The sequence below is a fragment of the Gymnoscopelus braueri genome (assembly GCF_963280865.1).
Source record: "Gymnoscopelus braueri genome assembly, chromosome: 15".
NCBI lineage: Eukaryota > Metazoa > Chordata > Actinopteri > Myctophiformes > Myctophidae > Gymnoscopelus > Gymnoscopelus braueri.
Genome location: NC_137620.1, coordinates 27,470,879 through 27,488,646, shown reverse-complemented (window position 1 = coordinate 27,488,646; position 17,768 = coordinate 27,470,879). Strand labels below are relative to the sequence as shown.

General features: G+C 45.9%; 1 protein-coding gene across 1 annotated transcript in view; it reads right to left on the bottom strand.

The window, feature by feature from the left end:
- pcdh7b (protocadherin 7b) overlaps window positions 1–13,791 on the bottom strand; it is a 167,967-nt gene extending 154,176 nt beyond the window's left edge. Inside the window, 1 exon segment of the mRNA XM_080451687.1 lies at window positions 9,789–13,791. Coding sequence (XP_080307813.1) covers window positions 9,789–12,872 — 3,084 coding nt within the window. The 5' untranslated portion in view covers window positions 12,873–13,791.
- Between the last annotated feature and the right edge of the window lie 3,977 nt (window positions 13,792–17,768).

Below are 17,768 nucleotides of genomic sequence, written 5' to 3'. Positions count from 1 at the left end.
TAGAAAGCAGGTGGTGTAGGACGTTCCGCAAGGGGATAGACGGGCATTAAAACATTCTCTTTTTTTTTAACCCATTCAATCCAGGAACACATCTCTGTCATTTTAGATTTCTTTGGCTATAAAAAAATAGCAGATCTACAAGCTCATAGGGCGGCACCGAGTGCCGCGCTATGAGCTTGTAGATCTGCTATTTTTGAGTAGCCAAAGTATAAAATAATGGTTATAGCTCAAATCTAAAATGACACAGATGCCGTTCCCGGATTGAATGGTTGAAACAGTTTTTTGTTTTTGCTGCATTCTGACTCTGATCACCCACCTTTTCTGGATCAGGGCCCACTTGAAAATCGCCAAAGAGTTCGTGGCCCACCCATCTGGCCACTTAACACGATCGGCTGCCATGTTAAGTGGACATAAGGGAGGGCCGTGTCCGTGTGCATTTTCAGAGCCTGTTTATTTTAATGATCAATCAATCAATTGTATTGTGGCTAGATCAATGGAACTAACGTAGTATACTTTAAGTTCCTATTTATCGATATGACAATGAAAACGTTTTCAGCGTTCGAAAGAAAAATAATTCATTGTAAACAATGATATAAAAGGATATAAAACATTCATTGCTTTATAACCTCACCGCCCACAGGTGGGTGGGAATCTCTGTCCTACTGCAGTGGTTCTCAAAGTGGGGTCCGGGAACCCCCAGGGGTCCTTGGAGGGGTTTGGCACGTTTGACACTGTTTGACACGAAAAAGCTTCAGAAACTCTGTCTTAATGTAAAGCACCTTGCTTCCAATAGAGCAGATGTCCTCTAACTAAACTAAACTAAGCCTTCTTCATGGAAATGAAAGATCAACTGTGCACTTGCCAGACACCAGAAAATAATTTGCTGCACTTTGCTAAGTCACATTTGTTTGTGACTTAGCGTTTGTTTGTCACTTTTCTTTTTCTGATTTCTCCCTGTGTCATGTTAGTTATCAGCATGACACATCGATTATGTGCATCTTAACAAGACACCTAATCATTAGTTAATCCCACTATACACATTTATGACAATATTGTTGATAGACACTTAATATGCATCTATCATTCTATCTTGCTGTGTACTGTACACACAGAGAGAGAGAGAGAGAGAGAGAGAGAGAGAGAGAGAGAGAGAGAGAGAGAGAGAGAGAGAGAGAGAGAACAGGTGTGTCTCTGTCAGGATTTGAGAAAAATCAATGTGTACCTGAACCCAAGGTCAAGGTTGTATCTATTAAAAATGCTCCGATACACTGTTGAACTTATTACCTTTTTTTCTCCCTGTCAGCACCATGGTTCGCGCACACACACAAACACACACACACACACACACACACACACACACACACACACACACACACACACACACACACACACACACACACACACACACACACATAGCCTATTTGCATACCCATTCATATGCGATACATATTGTATGAACGCACATATTACTGTAACAGAGTCGCAAGAAAGATTAAATAGCAATACTTATCCCAAATATTGTAATATCAATCATGGCATTTGAACACAAATCTCAAAGATCATTAATTTTTTTGCACTTTGGGGGAACAAAAAAGGTCAATAAACGCAGGCAATTAGGGAGGTACATGTGGGGTGAAATGATTATTTTTTCCAATTATTTTGAACACAGTTATTGTACTCAATCATTTTGGGAACAATACTTTCATGGCACATTGTATTTCAAAAGTGGAAGTGCTGTGGCTGGCTTTGGCACTCAGCGTGAATACCCAAACGTGGTACCACAGTGAGTGGGCTGATCTAAATGAAATTAAACTTTCATGTTACTGCCAAATTCAACGTTGTTTTCCTGTGGAATCTAATATTCTGATACATGATGCTACACACAATACTTATACCATGGTGCGTCTCTAGGCCTTTCCCAATTACCACATAATCGCCCAATCGCAATTATTTGAGATAATAATCACAATTATTTTGCATAATTGTCATAATGTCCTTTCCATGTTGAAAAAAAAATATTTTTCAAACATTTTCCGAAAATAGTGGAAACAGCAGATCTACATGCGCAACGTTGTGAGCTTGCAGAAAGGCTTGTAAAAGCCTAAAAGGCAAACAAAAATGCAATTTTGGATACATATGTTCCAATGTTCAGTGCCAAAAACACAATCAAATGGTTAATCCCAATTATTTGTACAACAATTAATGGTCAAGTAAAATGTCACGGTGGTGACAGCCCTACGCTGCGTCTCCACGCCCACCCATCATAACTCCAGGAGCGTCTGTCTGTCTGTCTGTGAAACGACACATCGGTCAACATGTCTCTTTATTCCACCTGTCAGCTCCTCTCTTCATAAACAAGTTCACCGTCCACAAAAGGAGTCGCGCCATTGGCTGCCACGGTAACGTGTGGCACTTAGGGGGTAAGTTATAGAGCAAAGTGTCAGCCTTTTTCACGCCTCTTATTCTCATTTTCATGAAGGACGTGTGTCACAACATGGCCGCCCGCTGGACAGGTTTTAAATTGCCGGCCCCCTGACGGGAGTGCACGGACCCCGTTGGCAGTTCCCTTGACACCCTGGCACCCCGGCGAGATGCACTGACAGGGAGTGATTCATCTGACACTGTGCGTGTATGCGTGTGTGTGACTGTATGTGACTGTGCGTGTGTGTGTGTGTGTGTGTGTGTGTGTGTGTGTGTGTGTGTGTGTGTGTGTGTGTGTGTGTGTGTGTGTGTGTGTGTGTGAGAGAGAGAGCGACGACAAAGAGAAAGAGAGGCAATAGCGTCACAAACATACAGTACAAGCACACGCTAACATGTTTTTCTTTTACATTGTACGCTTGCTTCCCATTATGTATGACGATAATCTAGTTAGACAGAACATACATTGATGGTATGTATGACAAGCTAAGAACAAATGACTCAGAGACTACCGTCGCCCAAACATGGCTTCAACCTGTCAAAGACATCATCAACTACATGTCCTTCTGTCAGTGTTATTATGGTACGTTTGACTGACACAATGCAGAGAAGCAGGCCCACTGCCCTTGTTTTGCCTGCATGTCTCACAAACAATGAGCCTCATATGTCTGATCCATGCATGTTGCGTTCCCGCACGTCGACAGACAGCCATTCCCCGGGGTTTTACACAGCACTTGAGCTAAGTGATGTTCTCGGTTTGCCTCCGCTTTATAAGCTACACAGCAGTCAGTATGGAGGGACAACTCCAGAACGGGGGCTAGCATTGTATCTCAGGAGGCCCTGTGGAGGTATTTTGCTGTACAAAACCCACCAAGCAAGTCCTCGGTGTGACGAGTACGCCATAATGGATGGCACTAGAGTAAAGGACCGTCTCAGTGTTGCCGTTCAGAGATCCTACTGCATGTAATGTGTCTACTGCCGCGTATGAAATTGACTGACGCGGCAGGAAGTAGTTCTGATCGCTGCCACTAAAAGGGTGATTTATACTTGGTTCCACGCTAGTGTCGCGCAACAAAAATAGCGAATGTACAAGTAAAGCTTACAACAAGGAGGTGTGCACTTAACATTCCCTTGTCAGCTCTCCCTCGCTTGTGTTCCTTCTCTGTTCGCTCAGCGTCTCACAACAACAACAACCGTTGTGGACAGCAGGTCCATGCTATTAACAGATTCAATTATGACAACCTTTCAGGAGACCCCAACAAAGTCAATAACAAATTGTACGCATACAATAGAAGGGACAGAGAAATGACAGCATCATTTCGACAGAGAAATGACAGCATCATTTCCAAGGTTACCTCAATGCTACAGTTGAAGGAGAAATTATATTTGAAAGGAGAATATATCGCCTACAAATGTATTGTATTCAGTAATCAATATGTCACGTAGGTTCAGCGATGAACTATGAATGGAGTGAAGGAAAGCATCTTCAGTATCAAAGGATAATTTTCTAATACAGCACCCGGTGTCAAAATAAGCTCTAGCACAAGCACAAGCACTACTAGCTTTATGAAGGCCTTTCTGTTTTCTTCCTCTCTTGCCATTTCTGCTTGCGTGTCAGGTAAATCTAATCCTCAGATTAGTAATTGCCCTACACCTAATGCATTCATATGGCCAAACCAAATTATGCCAGAAAGCGCTTGCTGTGGCAATTTCAAGGGTATTATTACGCTGCACTCTCCCTCCACCTTTTATTTTACTTCCTAAACGTAAACAACGAGGCCTGAGCAAGCACGAAGCAAATTAAGCCATCCAATACACTTTTGATTGAATTAGCTAATGTTAGCGGTAAAGCAGCAACAATTTACCGAAGGAATAAACAGCTTATCTTAACTCTACTCTATCCTCTCACACTCGGCCTCAGGGTGTGAACGACAGAATGTTTTGCATTATGTTATACATCTCTGATTTAAGCCAAGTCGCAACAACATCAGCATTATTTGTTGGTACGGCCCCTCTGATTGATATGCACAGTACATGAGATATACCCTTGCAAATCTTTTTTTGGTGGCAAAAGTCACGGCTGAGGAGACAATGGAGTTTATCTGAGCGCAAAGGAATCAAAACACAGAGTGAAAAACATTGAATGGCTGTGTAATGGCGAGGCCGGCTGCCAGCAGCAGCTGCCATGTTTTCAGCTAACTCCTTCCCCGGGAAATCCCAGTGAGAATACCATTTTGTTTGCCGGGGCTATTCCTTGTTGCCAGCATACAGCTAAATTGTTGATCGAATGCTATTTTCTTAATGTCTTTCTTAATAAATAATGCTGTGGGGATGTGATAAACAAACAAACCCAGTATTTGTCGTGGTCCTCTAATGTGATTGTATAAGCTCAAGTAACAACGAATGCCCGGGTGACAATATCTCCCTATAAGAGAGAGAGAGAGAGAGAGAGAGAGAGAGAGAGAGAGAGAGAGAGATTAAGATGCCATATGTGCCACAGCAAAGGTGTACATTTTGCATTATGACAGCTGGTGTTGCTCCGCAGGCATTGTTTTCTCCAAACCATAAGCTGACCTGTAACAGCAACCATGGGGGAGGAACCCTGACTAAACATGATAAAGCCCCAGTGGAACCTCTTATCAAGTAATTACCTTATTGAGCTCAACGAATGACTGACTGCCTCAACAGTTTCACCGATAGAATCGCACAAGCACCATCGGGTGGGGGGTGGGAGGAGGGACATAAGCAGTGATGAATACCAAAGACACAGCTTGGGAGTTACACAGAGGTCCACACACACAATGGCGGCGGAATGCGGTTTCTTCCACGACTGCGGGTTCGTTCAAATGTGTAGCATCATGTGTATGGTGTGCAAACAACAACAGAAATAGTAGTAATCTTACAAAAATAATTGAGGTCAATTGTGGCTTTTCAGAGGTGTTTATAGGCTGCTACATTTGTAGGTGAAAATCAAATGAGGCATGAGTCAAAGTCTACATTTCCATATTGGTTTTCTGATCTGCATGAAGCCTGAAGGATATTCACACTGTCATCCTGCGCTCTGGCCCGGCAAACGTTACTGAGGTGACCTCTCTGATTTACATGGTGATGCGGTTTGTCTGGGGACACTAGTGGCTGGGGCTCAGAATAAATATGCCCTATGCAAAGTGCACTAGGCCACACTGCAAAGGTTGCAGTTGTGAGGAGACATCGGGGGAACAGCTGGGCCGGGGGTGTGGGAGGTGAGCGGCCGAGGGCAACATCCAATCCAGTCATGCCTACTGCATCGACCCTGAGGCGAGACAAGCCAGGATGGCTGCGTGCGGACCGGGCATACGTGTGCCCGGAGGGGCCGCGCTGTGAGAGCGTGGAATACAAGCTGCTTCAACTCACCATTCATTAAAACACATGCACCTGGACACAGCCAGCCCTTTGAAGTGCAATGATAAAACAAAAGTGGGTGGCTGGTGCTGAAATCCACGGCTTGACGAACGCCTGCAGCCTTCTTTTTGCACCACGCTGTGGAGGGGTTGCATAATTTCCTTTTTGCCCACCACTGGGCAGAATCGAAACGACTGCCAGAAGTAATCAAACAATGTGTAATCAAACAATGCTATTAATCGGATGAACCCTGGGGTCTCTATTGTGGGCACGTCATAACAGGCGAACGTTAAATCAACAGAAATAGCAGATACATGCTCTCAACACGTCGCTCACAACGCTTGAGCTCTTTTCGGCAAAGAGATTTCGTACAGAGGGAAAAAGGGAGGGGATCAAGTATAGACCCCTGGGGGACCTCAGTCAACAAATTGTATAGGGTTTAAGTGATGCAATGATCAATGATCGTGCAATGATTACTAGCCCTCCCCTCACTCTCTCACACACGCACGCACACACACACACACACACACGCAAGCGGGCACACACGCACATGCATACACGCACACACACTAAAAACAGGTATGTGATGGGAAATGGAAGATGGCCAAGACTAATGTCATAGCACAGACGAAAAGAAGAGGGAAAAAAAGATAAGAATCCAATCAGTGGAACTCCGAGGGGGTGCTGAGGATAAAATGTCATGTCCGTCAACAGTCTTGCTCCAACTCTTGACAGCTGCTCGGTGACACCCTGGCTTGTTCCTCACAGTTCGCTTAGCTTAATGAGTGTTTAAATGTCTGACGGAGTTGAAAGGAAAGGCTCCCCTTGCCGATAAACGCTGCTGGTTGCCTAGTTACCTGGGCGAGCAGGCTGCCTGCGTGGTTATTGTAGGATTAGGTAGGCGAGGAGGAGGAACCCGATACTAAAGAGCTCACACTGTTTCTGGCCAGCACCCCTCTCTCTCTCCCTCTCCCTCTCTCTCTCTGCATCCAACCCAAACTCCCATGAGAAACAGTAGGAACCATTCTCTACACCGCTAACAGGGCTGTCTTTCTTGTGCCCGTCTCTATCTCTCCCCACAGACAGATAGGGGGATAGTGGAAGAGAAGGGCTTGAGGGTGTGTGTGTGTGTGTGTGTGTGTGTGTGTGTGTGTGTGTGTGTGTGTGTGTGTGTGTGTGTGTGTGTGTGTGTGTGTGTGTGTGTGTGTGTGTGTGTGTGTGTGTGTGTGTGTGGTGGGAGGAGAGAGAGAGAGAGAGAGAGAGAGAGAGAGAGAGAGAGAGAGAGAGAGAGAGATGTAAGAGAAGTGCTGCACTTGTCACAAATCTTAACCTTTATCCTCTTGAGGTTTTAGCTTAATTTGCAAATTCAGATTTTAAACTTCTACTTAATGACAGGGGAAAATCTCATGCATTTGGAATTGCAGCACGGGATTCAGTCATATCAGTTTCATATTAAGGGGTTCTTAAATTGCCATTTAGCTATATGAGTAATTCCTCTATAGGGAACACACACGCACGACCACACGCACGCACAGCTACACACACCTCTTCCAACAGCTCAGAAAACCATATCAACCAGACATTTAAGACACTACTACCGCACATAAAGCGAAGCCTTTATTCAAGCTACCCTGAGTACATAATACATGTACTACATTATGTGTGAATAATGACCGCTTTAGCCATATAGGGCCGCTTACCTGACGACAGAGTATTTTTAGACATCTAAAACAGAGGTGGCTGTGTTAAGGCCATAATTGGAGCGCATAAACACGTCACCTCCTCAATTAGTTACTCTCATGCAGCCATTAGTTCTGACCCCTTTCACCTCAGTGTGAACATGTCATCAGTTGAGTATTTGATTATAGGGCAGAGGGGACATAAAAGATCATTTGAATAATGTTTGCTGTATATTGAGTACCTGTACCTGGCACCAATCACCATACTTGCTAGTGCTCCATACAGCAAAGACGATATTTTTACATAATCACTTCCACTTTGCTCGTGTGGCAGCCTGGAATTGCAAGAAAAGGCTGCAATAATTCTCGATGCAGTGTGCATTTAGCATCATCTTTCTCCTTTTCTCAGTACTGACTGGGGTTTGCCAGAGGCCCTATACTGTATTCTAACAAATAGATACCCCATAAAAATAAATCACCACAGCCGTTTATGTGAAAAGTAAATAAATAATTATATAAGCGGAGCATTGGTGACACACAATACATGCTGCTGCCGCAGCGCCGAATAGAGTGCCCTTTTAATTATGCAGGAGACATCCGAAAGCAACAGCACTCCTCACACTCTGGGCAGCAGCTTGCTGAATACACTATATTAGAAGCTGTTAGAGACAGGGGCCAAGGGAGACAGAGGTAAATGGCTGAGAGAGAGAGAGAGAGAGAGAGAGAGAGAGAGAGAGAGAGAGAGAGAGAGAGAGAGAGAGGGGAGAGACGGAAGGGGGAAAGAGGTAGAGGGGATAATATACAGAGATGGCCTAATGCATGAAAGAAAACGATGCAATGCAGAGAGCAGGAATGTAAATGTGACCATTTGGAGGAGCGTGAAGAAAGGGATTTGAGCGGAGACGTACGGCCAGATGGAGATGAGGCCGGAATGCATGTGACTTTGGAGGAAGGAAGAGATGCAGAGAGACAGATACAGTGCCAAAAAAAGACATAGCACTGTAGGAGGTGGAGATGGACATGGAATAGGAAACGGTGGAGGGGAGAGGCGAGACAGACAAATAAAAGCAGAAATTAATGTCCTGTATGCAGTGTAGTCGTGCGCTGTGAGAGAGCAGCACTCTCGAATGCTAAAGGAATAGCTGCCTATACCAAGTAAAGAGAGCGATATCAATAATGCATTAGACTTCCATTGAAAACACATGAAACAATGGAGTAAGTGTTCTGTTCCTGGCAAACGCCAGATCAAGAAGTCTGACTTCATTATGAATTAACCCCACTTGGGTCCAAACCGTGCCAAAAGGAGAAGAAAAAAATAAAGGGGGGTGTTGCAGGGTTCAAAATATGAAAATCCACACACTCTCTGGAATATGAACGTCACATCAAGCATGGACACATTTTTACATAGCGAATGATGGCAAAGCGTTGCTGTGGGTGAAGGAGGAGGGGAAAAAAGCATGAAAGGAGTTAAGGAGAGCTGGAGGGGAGCAGAGAGGGAATTGGCCATGAAGAGAGGCACGGGAAGATGAAAAGAGTAAAATGGAGATATGAGCAGAGCTACCGTAGAGAGAGGAGGGGAGTCAGATCAACAGTGGGGATGGAAGGAGGGGAGGTGGTGCAGAAAGAGACAGTTTCACTATAGGCTGGTGAACTGATACAGGCGCGGGAGTGCAGAGGAATGTTAATACAACCTCCTGCCCAGATGTTCCCAGTCAAGCCGAGTCAACCCCTGTAAAACGGGACACTGCAACTAGCATTCCTTACACAGCCAGCCACGTCTGTGCTGCATTCTTGGTGTCTAGTTTTCCCCCCCCCCCTTCTTTCCCCTGTTCACAGGGGGGAAAAGGTAGCCTTGTTACTAAGAGAGGACAGGGCAGAGACCTGACCTAGCCGAGGGGCGTTTTGCTCCCTTGCCGTGCTCCCTTCTGAGATAAAATAACTGCAAACCAGAGCCTTATGTGAGCTGTCTACAGCACCCTGACACATTATGTGCAAAGGTTAGCGGTCAGGACACTCTGCCTTTCAGCCCCACATGCCAAGATTAACAGTAAAACACTGAGCGGGTCGTGCAGAGCACAAACTACACTTAATCTAAACCATTCTCCTCCATTTTCAACATTGCACGTGAATGGCACTCCAAACCAAAACAAGATCAATGCCACTAACTTGACGTACATTAGCACCATAAAGGCAATAGAACTACTGAGACAGGCCCTGTCAGAAGGCATTACGGCAGAGAGAACACGCTAACAGGGAGAAACACTAGACATTCGTAAGAGCAGAGACGGAGAAAGAAGTGAAGACTCTTACCTGTTTGTTGTACTTGTTGATGGTTTGACTGCTGTATTCAGAGCAGTGGTCAGATCCAAGGGAAATGTTATCTCCGGTGCCAACAAAGGTGTTGGCCGGGGGCAGGTCCTGAACGGCCTGGTGCTTTTTCCCTGCCGTCGGCGACTGTGGGTGCAGCTGGACGGTGGGGAGCGGGGAGCTGGACTTGTAGTGCCTGGCCAGATCGGGGCTCCCGGGGCCGCCGTTGACCGATCGGTAGCGGCCCATCCCGGGACTGTCCGACAGCTTCTCGTTGACACCGTCGTAGCGCTGCCCGTTGGGCTTGGAGGCCTCCACGGTGACGATGCTGCTGTACAGCGGCTGCTTGGACTTCTGCTTCTTCTTGTCCTTCTTCGGCTTCTTGGACTTGTCGTGTTGCTGCGGCGTGAAGAAGTCCTCGTGGTCCTTCTTGCCGGCCTCGTAGCCATTCTTGTTCTTGGGGCGGCAGTAGCGGGCCATGACGACGATCAGGATGATGAGGATGACCGTCATGATGCCCGACACCACTCCGATGACGATGCTCAGCCGCTGCTTGCCCAGGTCGTAGTTGGGGTCGCCGGCGATGTTGGTGTTGAGAGAGGTGCTCAGGCTTTTGGCCACCTGGGCCTCCACGATGGTGGAGTTGGAGAGGGTCTCGTTGACATACACGTGCACCAGCGTGGTGGTGCTCTGGGAGGGCTGACCGCTGTCGTTCACCTGGACCACCAGTCTGTGGAGGCCGTAGTGTTTCACCTCCAGCTTCCCCACCAGCGATATGACCCCACTTCCCCCGTCAATCTCAAACAGCTTGAAGGGGTTGCCGCCGATGATGCTGTAGTTCAGGTCGGCGTTGATGCCCGTGTCGGTGTCTGTGGCGATGACGGTTCTGACCACCGTTCGGACATTGCTGGACGGAGGAAGGAGGGTGTAGGAGCTGTTTATTGGGAAGGTGACAGTCGGGGCGTTGTCATTCTCATCCATGACAAAGAGTGACACCGTGGCGGTGGCCGATCTGGGAGGGTCGCCTCCGTCCACGGCCTTCACCCTGAACGTGTATGTGGTTTTCATCTCGCGGTCAAACGACAGCGTGGAGAATATTGTCCCAGTGTCATTCTCAATAGAGAAGATTTCTTCCTCTTCCTCAATAAAAAGACTCATTTCAGCATTTTGGCCCTTGTCCGCATCGATGACCGTGACCATGCCGACGGGGCTGTTTGGCTCGAGATTCTCTTTGACATAAAAGGTGAACACGTCCTGCATGAACTTTGGTTCATTGTCATTCTTATCGGCCACAAGGACCACCACTGTGGCAGAGCCCTGTAGTATGGGCATGCCCTTATCTTTGGCTATCACTTTGAATTCGTATCGCTCTGTTTGCTCTCTATCCAGGATGGTGTTTACACGGATGTCTCCACTGTCTGCATCGATAGAGAAAATCCCATTCACTGATGAGTCTAGGGAATAGGCTATTTCAGCGTTCTTCCCATTATCTGCGTCGATGGCTATCACGGTTGTCACCCTCTCACCAGGGGCATTGTTTTCGGGAAATGACACCTCAACTACATTCTGGCTGAAGATGGGAGGGTTGTCATTAGTGTCACCCACTTTAACAATAAGTGAATTATTACTAGCCAGACTGGGGCTTCCAGAGTCCACAGCCACTATGACCACATTGTATTCCTGCGTGGCCTCATAGTCCAGTGGTGCAGAGGTGTGGAGGAAATATTTCTTTTTATTTTGCTCACCCTCCATTTCACTGGCTGGTTTGAGCTGAAAGGGAACATCCCCCACCACTGTACATGTTACTATGCCATTTTCCCCCTGGTCACGATCTGACACCTGAACCAAGGCAATAGGCGTGTCCACGACAACATCCTCGGCCACGTTAGCTATGCCATCTTTCAGGAATATGCGTCCGATTTTCCTTATCTCAATGGCAGGAACGTTGTCGTTCTCATCCTTGATGTTCAGCACCACGGTAGCCTTGTCCATTTTAGGCGGCTGGCCTCGGTCACGGGCCATTACAGTAAATCTCAGTTGGCTCACTTCCTCACGGTCGATGCGGTGCAACACACTCAGCCAGCCTGTGCTCTCATCCAACCTCAGCAGCCTCCTCACCGACTCCGTGGCCGCACCGAACACGTACTCGATTTGACCGTTAACCCCGACGTCTGCGTCGGCCGCTTTCAGCTGCAGAATGGGGGCCCCGGGGGAGCTGTTCTCCGGGAGGTCAGCCTCATAAACGCTCTTCTCAAACCGGGGGCTGTTGTCATTCACATCGGTGATCATCACCCTAAGAATGGCCTGAGAGGAGCGAGGGGGGTCTCCTCCGTCCCTAACGCGCAGTGTGAGCTCATAAGAGTCTCTCTGCTCCCGGTCTAGGGCCCCTTTAATGATGAGCTGAGGCTGCTTCTCGCCATCGGTGGTGTCAGCAACTTGCAGTTCAAAGACACTGCTCCTGCTCGCCCCCTCCTCAAATCGCCTCTTGCCCGAGTAGTCCCCGTTGTCGCGCCCCCCTGAGGAGCTCAGCCGCCTGGAGTCCCCACCGTCCTGAATGAGCTCATATCGCTCTATTCCATTTCTGCCAAAATCTCTGTCAGTAGCTGTGGGCAGTAAGTAAAGAGTACCAATGGGTCTGTTTTCCTCCACAGACAGAGTCAGGACGGGAGAAGGGAAAGACGGGGTGTTATCATTAATGTCCAATATGATGACTTTCCCCTCAAAGAGGTCGACCCAGCTCTGCGCGGGTCCAATGACGGACACTTCGAAATCTATAAAACACTCGTTCTCATCGAATATCATTTGGCACTGTTGTAATTTCTCGCGGTCTATCCGCCTCTCGTTGGTGGTGAGCTCGCCGGTGATGTTGTCTATCTTGAAAAAATCGGAGCCGGACTCGAGCGTGAACGTCACCTCGCCGGACCCGGCGACGATGCCCAGGTCGGCGGCCACGTTCCCTATCCTGACGTCCGCGGGTCCCTCTTCAGCCAGGCGATACCGGAGCACCTGCTTGGCAGCGGGCTGACATACGAGCTGCAGGACGAGCACCCAGTAGCATAGATAGTCCACTGCACCAGTAGTCCTCATTGTTGTCGCCAAAATCAATCACTTAAAATGAATTAAAAAATTACAATAAATGACCGTGATTACGGTTCACTCCGAAATGTTCCTTATGATCAAATACCGTTTTCATCTAGTCCTCATTGTTGTCGCCAAAATCATTCATTTGTGTCTTAAAAAAAACGACAACAATGACCGTCGATTACGGTTCACTCGGAAATGTTCCTTATGATCAAATACCGTTTTCATCTGATCTGAAGTCCTCTGCTTGGGGATGCGTGAGACTTCATCCTCCGGACGGACGCCTCTCCTCTCCTCTCTCCACTGCAGTGCAAACAGCAGCAAGTGCAACGGGCTTTCTCTCCTCTTGTGCTTTTTTTTTCTCTCCAAACCCCGTGGATTTTTATTTGCTCTTTCCCTCTATTTCAGTAGAACCGCAGTGATATCAGGGGCAAATTCGACGGGGCTGATGTGTGCGCTCCAGGAGGCTTTTAGTGCCATGAATTTAATGTGCGTAAAAAAAACGAAACGTCAAAAAAAAAAAATCCAGCACACTCAATGAAAAAAAAGTCAAAATCTCACCGTTTTTCAGTTGTTTTATAATGTCTTAGAATCCTTGTGGGTGATCGAGGCTCCAATATTCCTCTGTTAAAATGTATTTCCAGATTGACGGTCTTTTTACATGTCCACGCAGTTTCCAAACTTGATCCTCATCATACCGAGGGGCTGATGCGGGACATGTCAGCTCTCTGTCTTTCAGATGGGAATATGACGCAAAAAACAGCCGTTATCCGCTCGCCTATCCATGCTTTGCATCGGGAGGACCTGATCTCCAAGTCACTTGTAGTAGAAATTATTTCTTGCGCAACGAGGCACAAACTCCACAACAAAAGACAGAAAATGCAGGGTCATGTAAAAAAAAGACCACAATAATATAGATCCGGAAAAAAATGTTTGTTCAAATGAAATTCTAAGACCGAATATTGCCCAGCATATATTCAGCCTTGCTTTCTCTCTCACCTGCAGAATGCACGGTGCGTGTGTTCGCAGCCCCTATCTGCAGCACTGTGAGAGAGTGATTCACAAATGATATTGCAGTCTCTCTCTCTCTCTCTCTCTCTCTCTCTCTCTCTCTCTCTCTCTCTCTCTCTCTCTCTCTATCTCTCTCTCTCTCTCTCTCTCTCTCTCTCTCTCTCTCTCTCTCTCTCTCTCTCTCTCTCTCTCTCTCTCTCTCTCTCTCTCTCTCTCTCTCTCTCTCTCTCTCTCTCTCTCTCTCTCTCTCTCTCTGGCAGCGCATGCATGCATCCAGGACACAACTTGATCGCAAGGTCTAGAGGCTAGAAGACTGTTTGATGAAAGGGACAGAGGGAGCAAATTGAGTGAAAGCAGACGGTTTTTTTTTCTCCCTTTCTCTTGCGCGCGATATTTTATCCGAAAATGTACTCAATGCACCGTCAGCTCAGCTTGATGCTTAATGTTCTTCCGTCTGTGTGGGTCCTATAGGCTATAGGCTACCTGCAGGTGCCGAGTGCATTATGGTGAGAAGAATATACAAATAAAATACAATAACCAGCCTTATTCCTTGGGCTTTTATGCAATGGGCGCATTTCAAATCCTACCAGACTGCAATCATATCGGTGTTATGCGTGGTGTTGGTTTATTCTGCGCAAGGAGTTGAATCTGTGACAGAAAAAAAAAAAAACGCCCGCTGGAATTCGCCAAATGCCAAATCCAGGCATAAACTTTTACGCATTGTAGTGTGTGTGGGGCTTCTTATGCGTATTATTAAATGTGCATTATTCAACATTCCACATCCTTGCCTCTGACTACACTTGACAGGTTCCAACCACACAGAAGGAGAGATGGGACGGAATCTGTGGTTTTCCTGTGGTTTTACTCATGTAAATGCGTGTGGTCGCCGGTGGCTTTGCTTTGTTCTTGCGGTGCAGCGATCAGCTCAATGCATTTCTGTCAGATTTGTATGTTTCATGGTCCCATTCGGCCATCCAGTACGTTTTCCCCTCTATTTATGCATGAACAGATTTTTTTTTTGTTTTGCATGAATAGAGAAAACGGAGGAATGGGCTACACCGCGATGTCTGAATAAACCTATGCATGTCTCTGCCGAGTGCCGACCACTGCGCAAATCCAACTCCCTGGATAACAGCGTGTGTGTGCGGCGCGTGTGATACCGTACAACAGGATAGGTGGGCACCAAGGAAGAGTGGGCACCGGCACCTCGGTGTTAAATTGGCTATTTATTCCAAAATGTTAAGAATTGAATATATAGGCCTATATATTTTTAAGTGAAGTAAAGTATACATGATTAGAACATGCTTAAACATTCGACAATTAAGGTCTAATATTTCTACAATTGCTACAAATTCTCTATATCCAGTCAGTTTGGAGCATAAAAAGAATGATAAAGTCTGATAATGATGTACGTTCACATCATGTATACTTTACATTACTTAAGACCATTTTTAAATATATTGTTTTTTTAACATTTTGGACAAAATAGCCAATTTTACATCGAGGTGCCCATAGTCCCTATAGTACCCTACCCACCCATCCTGTATGATCATACAAGTATTTATGTTGTTTCTTTCTTTTTCTCTTGCTAATAATATTGAATTTGATAATGATGTGTGGAGGCACAACTTAATGAGCCATGATGTGTGTCAGCTGGGGACATTCTCTATAACTCTGCGAGCACCGTATATAGGCTTTTCTGCTATTAGGAAACATATGGATAGCCATATATTTTCATATAGTCACCTCTGCATCACCACATATATAGGTGAGCTGCGAAATTTGATGCAAAACTGAGGCTACAGGTTAGTTATAAATGATGTGTCTGGATTGATGTGAATTTATGTGCGCAAAGATTGCCATCTTCATTCAACAGCACTCTTCCATGGACCAGTGGTTCTCAACCTGTGGGTCGGATCCACAGGGGGGGTCCCCACATGATTTTGGGGGGGTTCACAGATGACAGTTTAATGACAATTTGAAGACTTTTAAGACCTTTTTGATACATAAAAAAAGACCATTACTGCATCAAATGTATAAACAACAAACAATACTATAAAACTGGTCAAACATTGACCAAATTGTCAAATAATATAAGAAAGAGGAAAAAATTGTGAAAACACTGCCATATTAGACTGTAGACGTAGAGGGAAAACATCACAGTAAAAAGAAACAGAGACAGATGGACCACAGAGGGATGGAGAGAGCATGCATGTGCTGCCGACATGGCAACACTGGTGCTGTAAGGAGAGAGAGAGAGAGAGAGAGAGAGAGAGAGAGAAGAGAGAGAGAGAGAGAGAGAGAGAGAGAGAGAGAGAGAGATAGAGAGAGAGGGGGGGACGAGAGAGAGAGAGAGAGAGAGAGAGAGAGAGAGAGAGAGAGAGAGAGAGAGGGGGGGTGGGGCGGGGGAACAGAGAGAGAGAGAGAGAGAGAGAGAGAGAGAGAGAGAGAGAGAGAGAGAGAGAAGAGAGAGAGAGAGAGAGAGAGAGAGAGAGAGAGAGCCGTCCCAGCAGCTGCATCTTCAGACGGCTCTGAATTCCAGCAGTGGTTTTATCCTTGCTTACTACCGCCTCTATCGTTGAAGCTAAATTAGTCCACTCCATGGTTATGTACTGTAGCACTAAAGAAGAGAAGAGACATTCTGAATTCTGCTCTTATTCCATCATTTCGGTTTTGTGTTTTTTGTTAATGAGAAAGACCCTCCCAACAATTACATTCATAAACACAATTGCACCAAAGAAGTACAGTAAATGTTGTTCAATCAATGTGATGAAAGATAGTCCTGCAATATATAGGCTATACTCTGTGATGAGCAATGAACGATATTTTGCCTATTAGCCTACCAAAAAAAAAGAAACACAGTCTTGCCACAGGGTGTGGTAATTCTTTTGCATGGGGCCAATTCTATCCCTATAAATAGGCAATTCTAATCGCTACAACATACAGTATATGAGGAGCCACATTAATTCCAAAATGCATGGTGGAGAGTCAAGGAGAAGCCAGCAAGCAATTAGCCAAATAAAAACTAACAAGATGCCAATAATATGCCAAGACCACACAATAATCATGTTCAGCAGGCTATGATTCTAACTGAGGATATTCTAGACATGTTATAATAGGCAAAGATTCAACGGAAATAGGCAACAACTGCAGATCTACAGGCTCACAACGTGTCGCAATGCAGGTGCGAGCTTATAGATCGGCAATCTTTGCTATTTGATGTAAAGGAAGCATGTTTGTCTGTCAAACTCAAAAAATCAATCGAAAAATGAAGAAGCCTCAACGCTCCACTGAAATTTGTGATAAACTTCGATCTTACTGTCTGGGGGACGAGTGTTCGGACATCATGAAAGTAAAAAAGCTTCCTTTACACACACACGCCATCACAGAGCCACCATCAGCTATAAGCAAGACGTTCAAAGTTTACTTTACTTACACCCTGACAGCGGCGCAGTGAGTGAGTACCTTGAATTAATGGTTTTCATTCCATAAATATAATGGGAGCAGAAGTGTCTGCCTGTCCGTATCCATTCCATTAGTAGTAGCTACCTCTTGAGGTGGCTGCCATACAGTGTGCTATAAAGTTGTAATTACATTCGCTGTCAAGACTAATTGACACTTATTAGTCAGCGACGTTGGCACGCATGCAGGGGGGGATGCCTGTCAATGCCCACGCTGAAAAGGTATGAAAGTTCGCTTTAACCACATGAACCCGAGCATCCCTATTCTGGGCATGTCACAATAGGACTAGGCGACCATTTTGGCAAAAAAAAAAGGGCAAACATCCGTGATGCAAGGTGAGCTCAGGGATTGGCTATTTATGGCAAAAGATTCGGTGTAGAGGGGGAAAGTAGGGGGCCAAGGATTCACATAGAGCAGTGGTTTTCAACC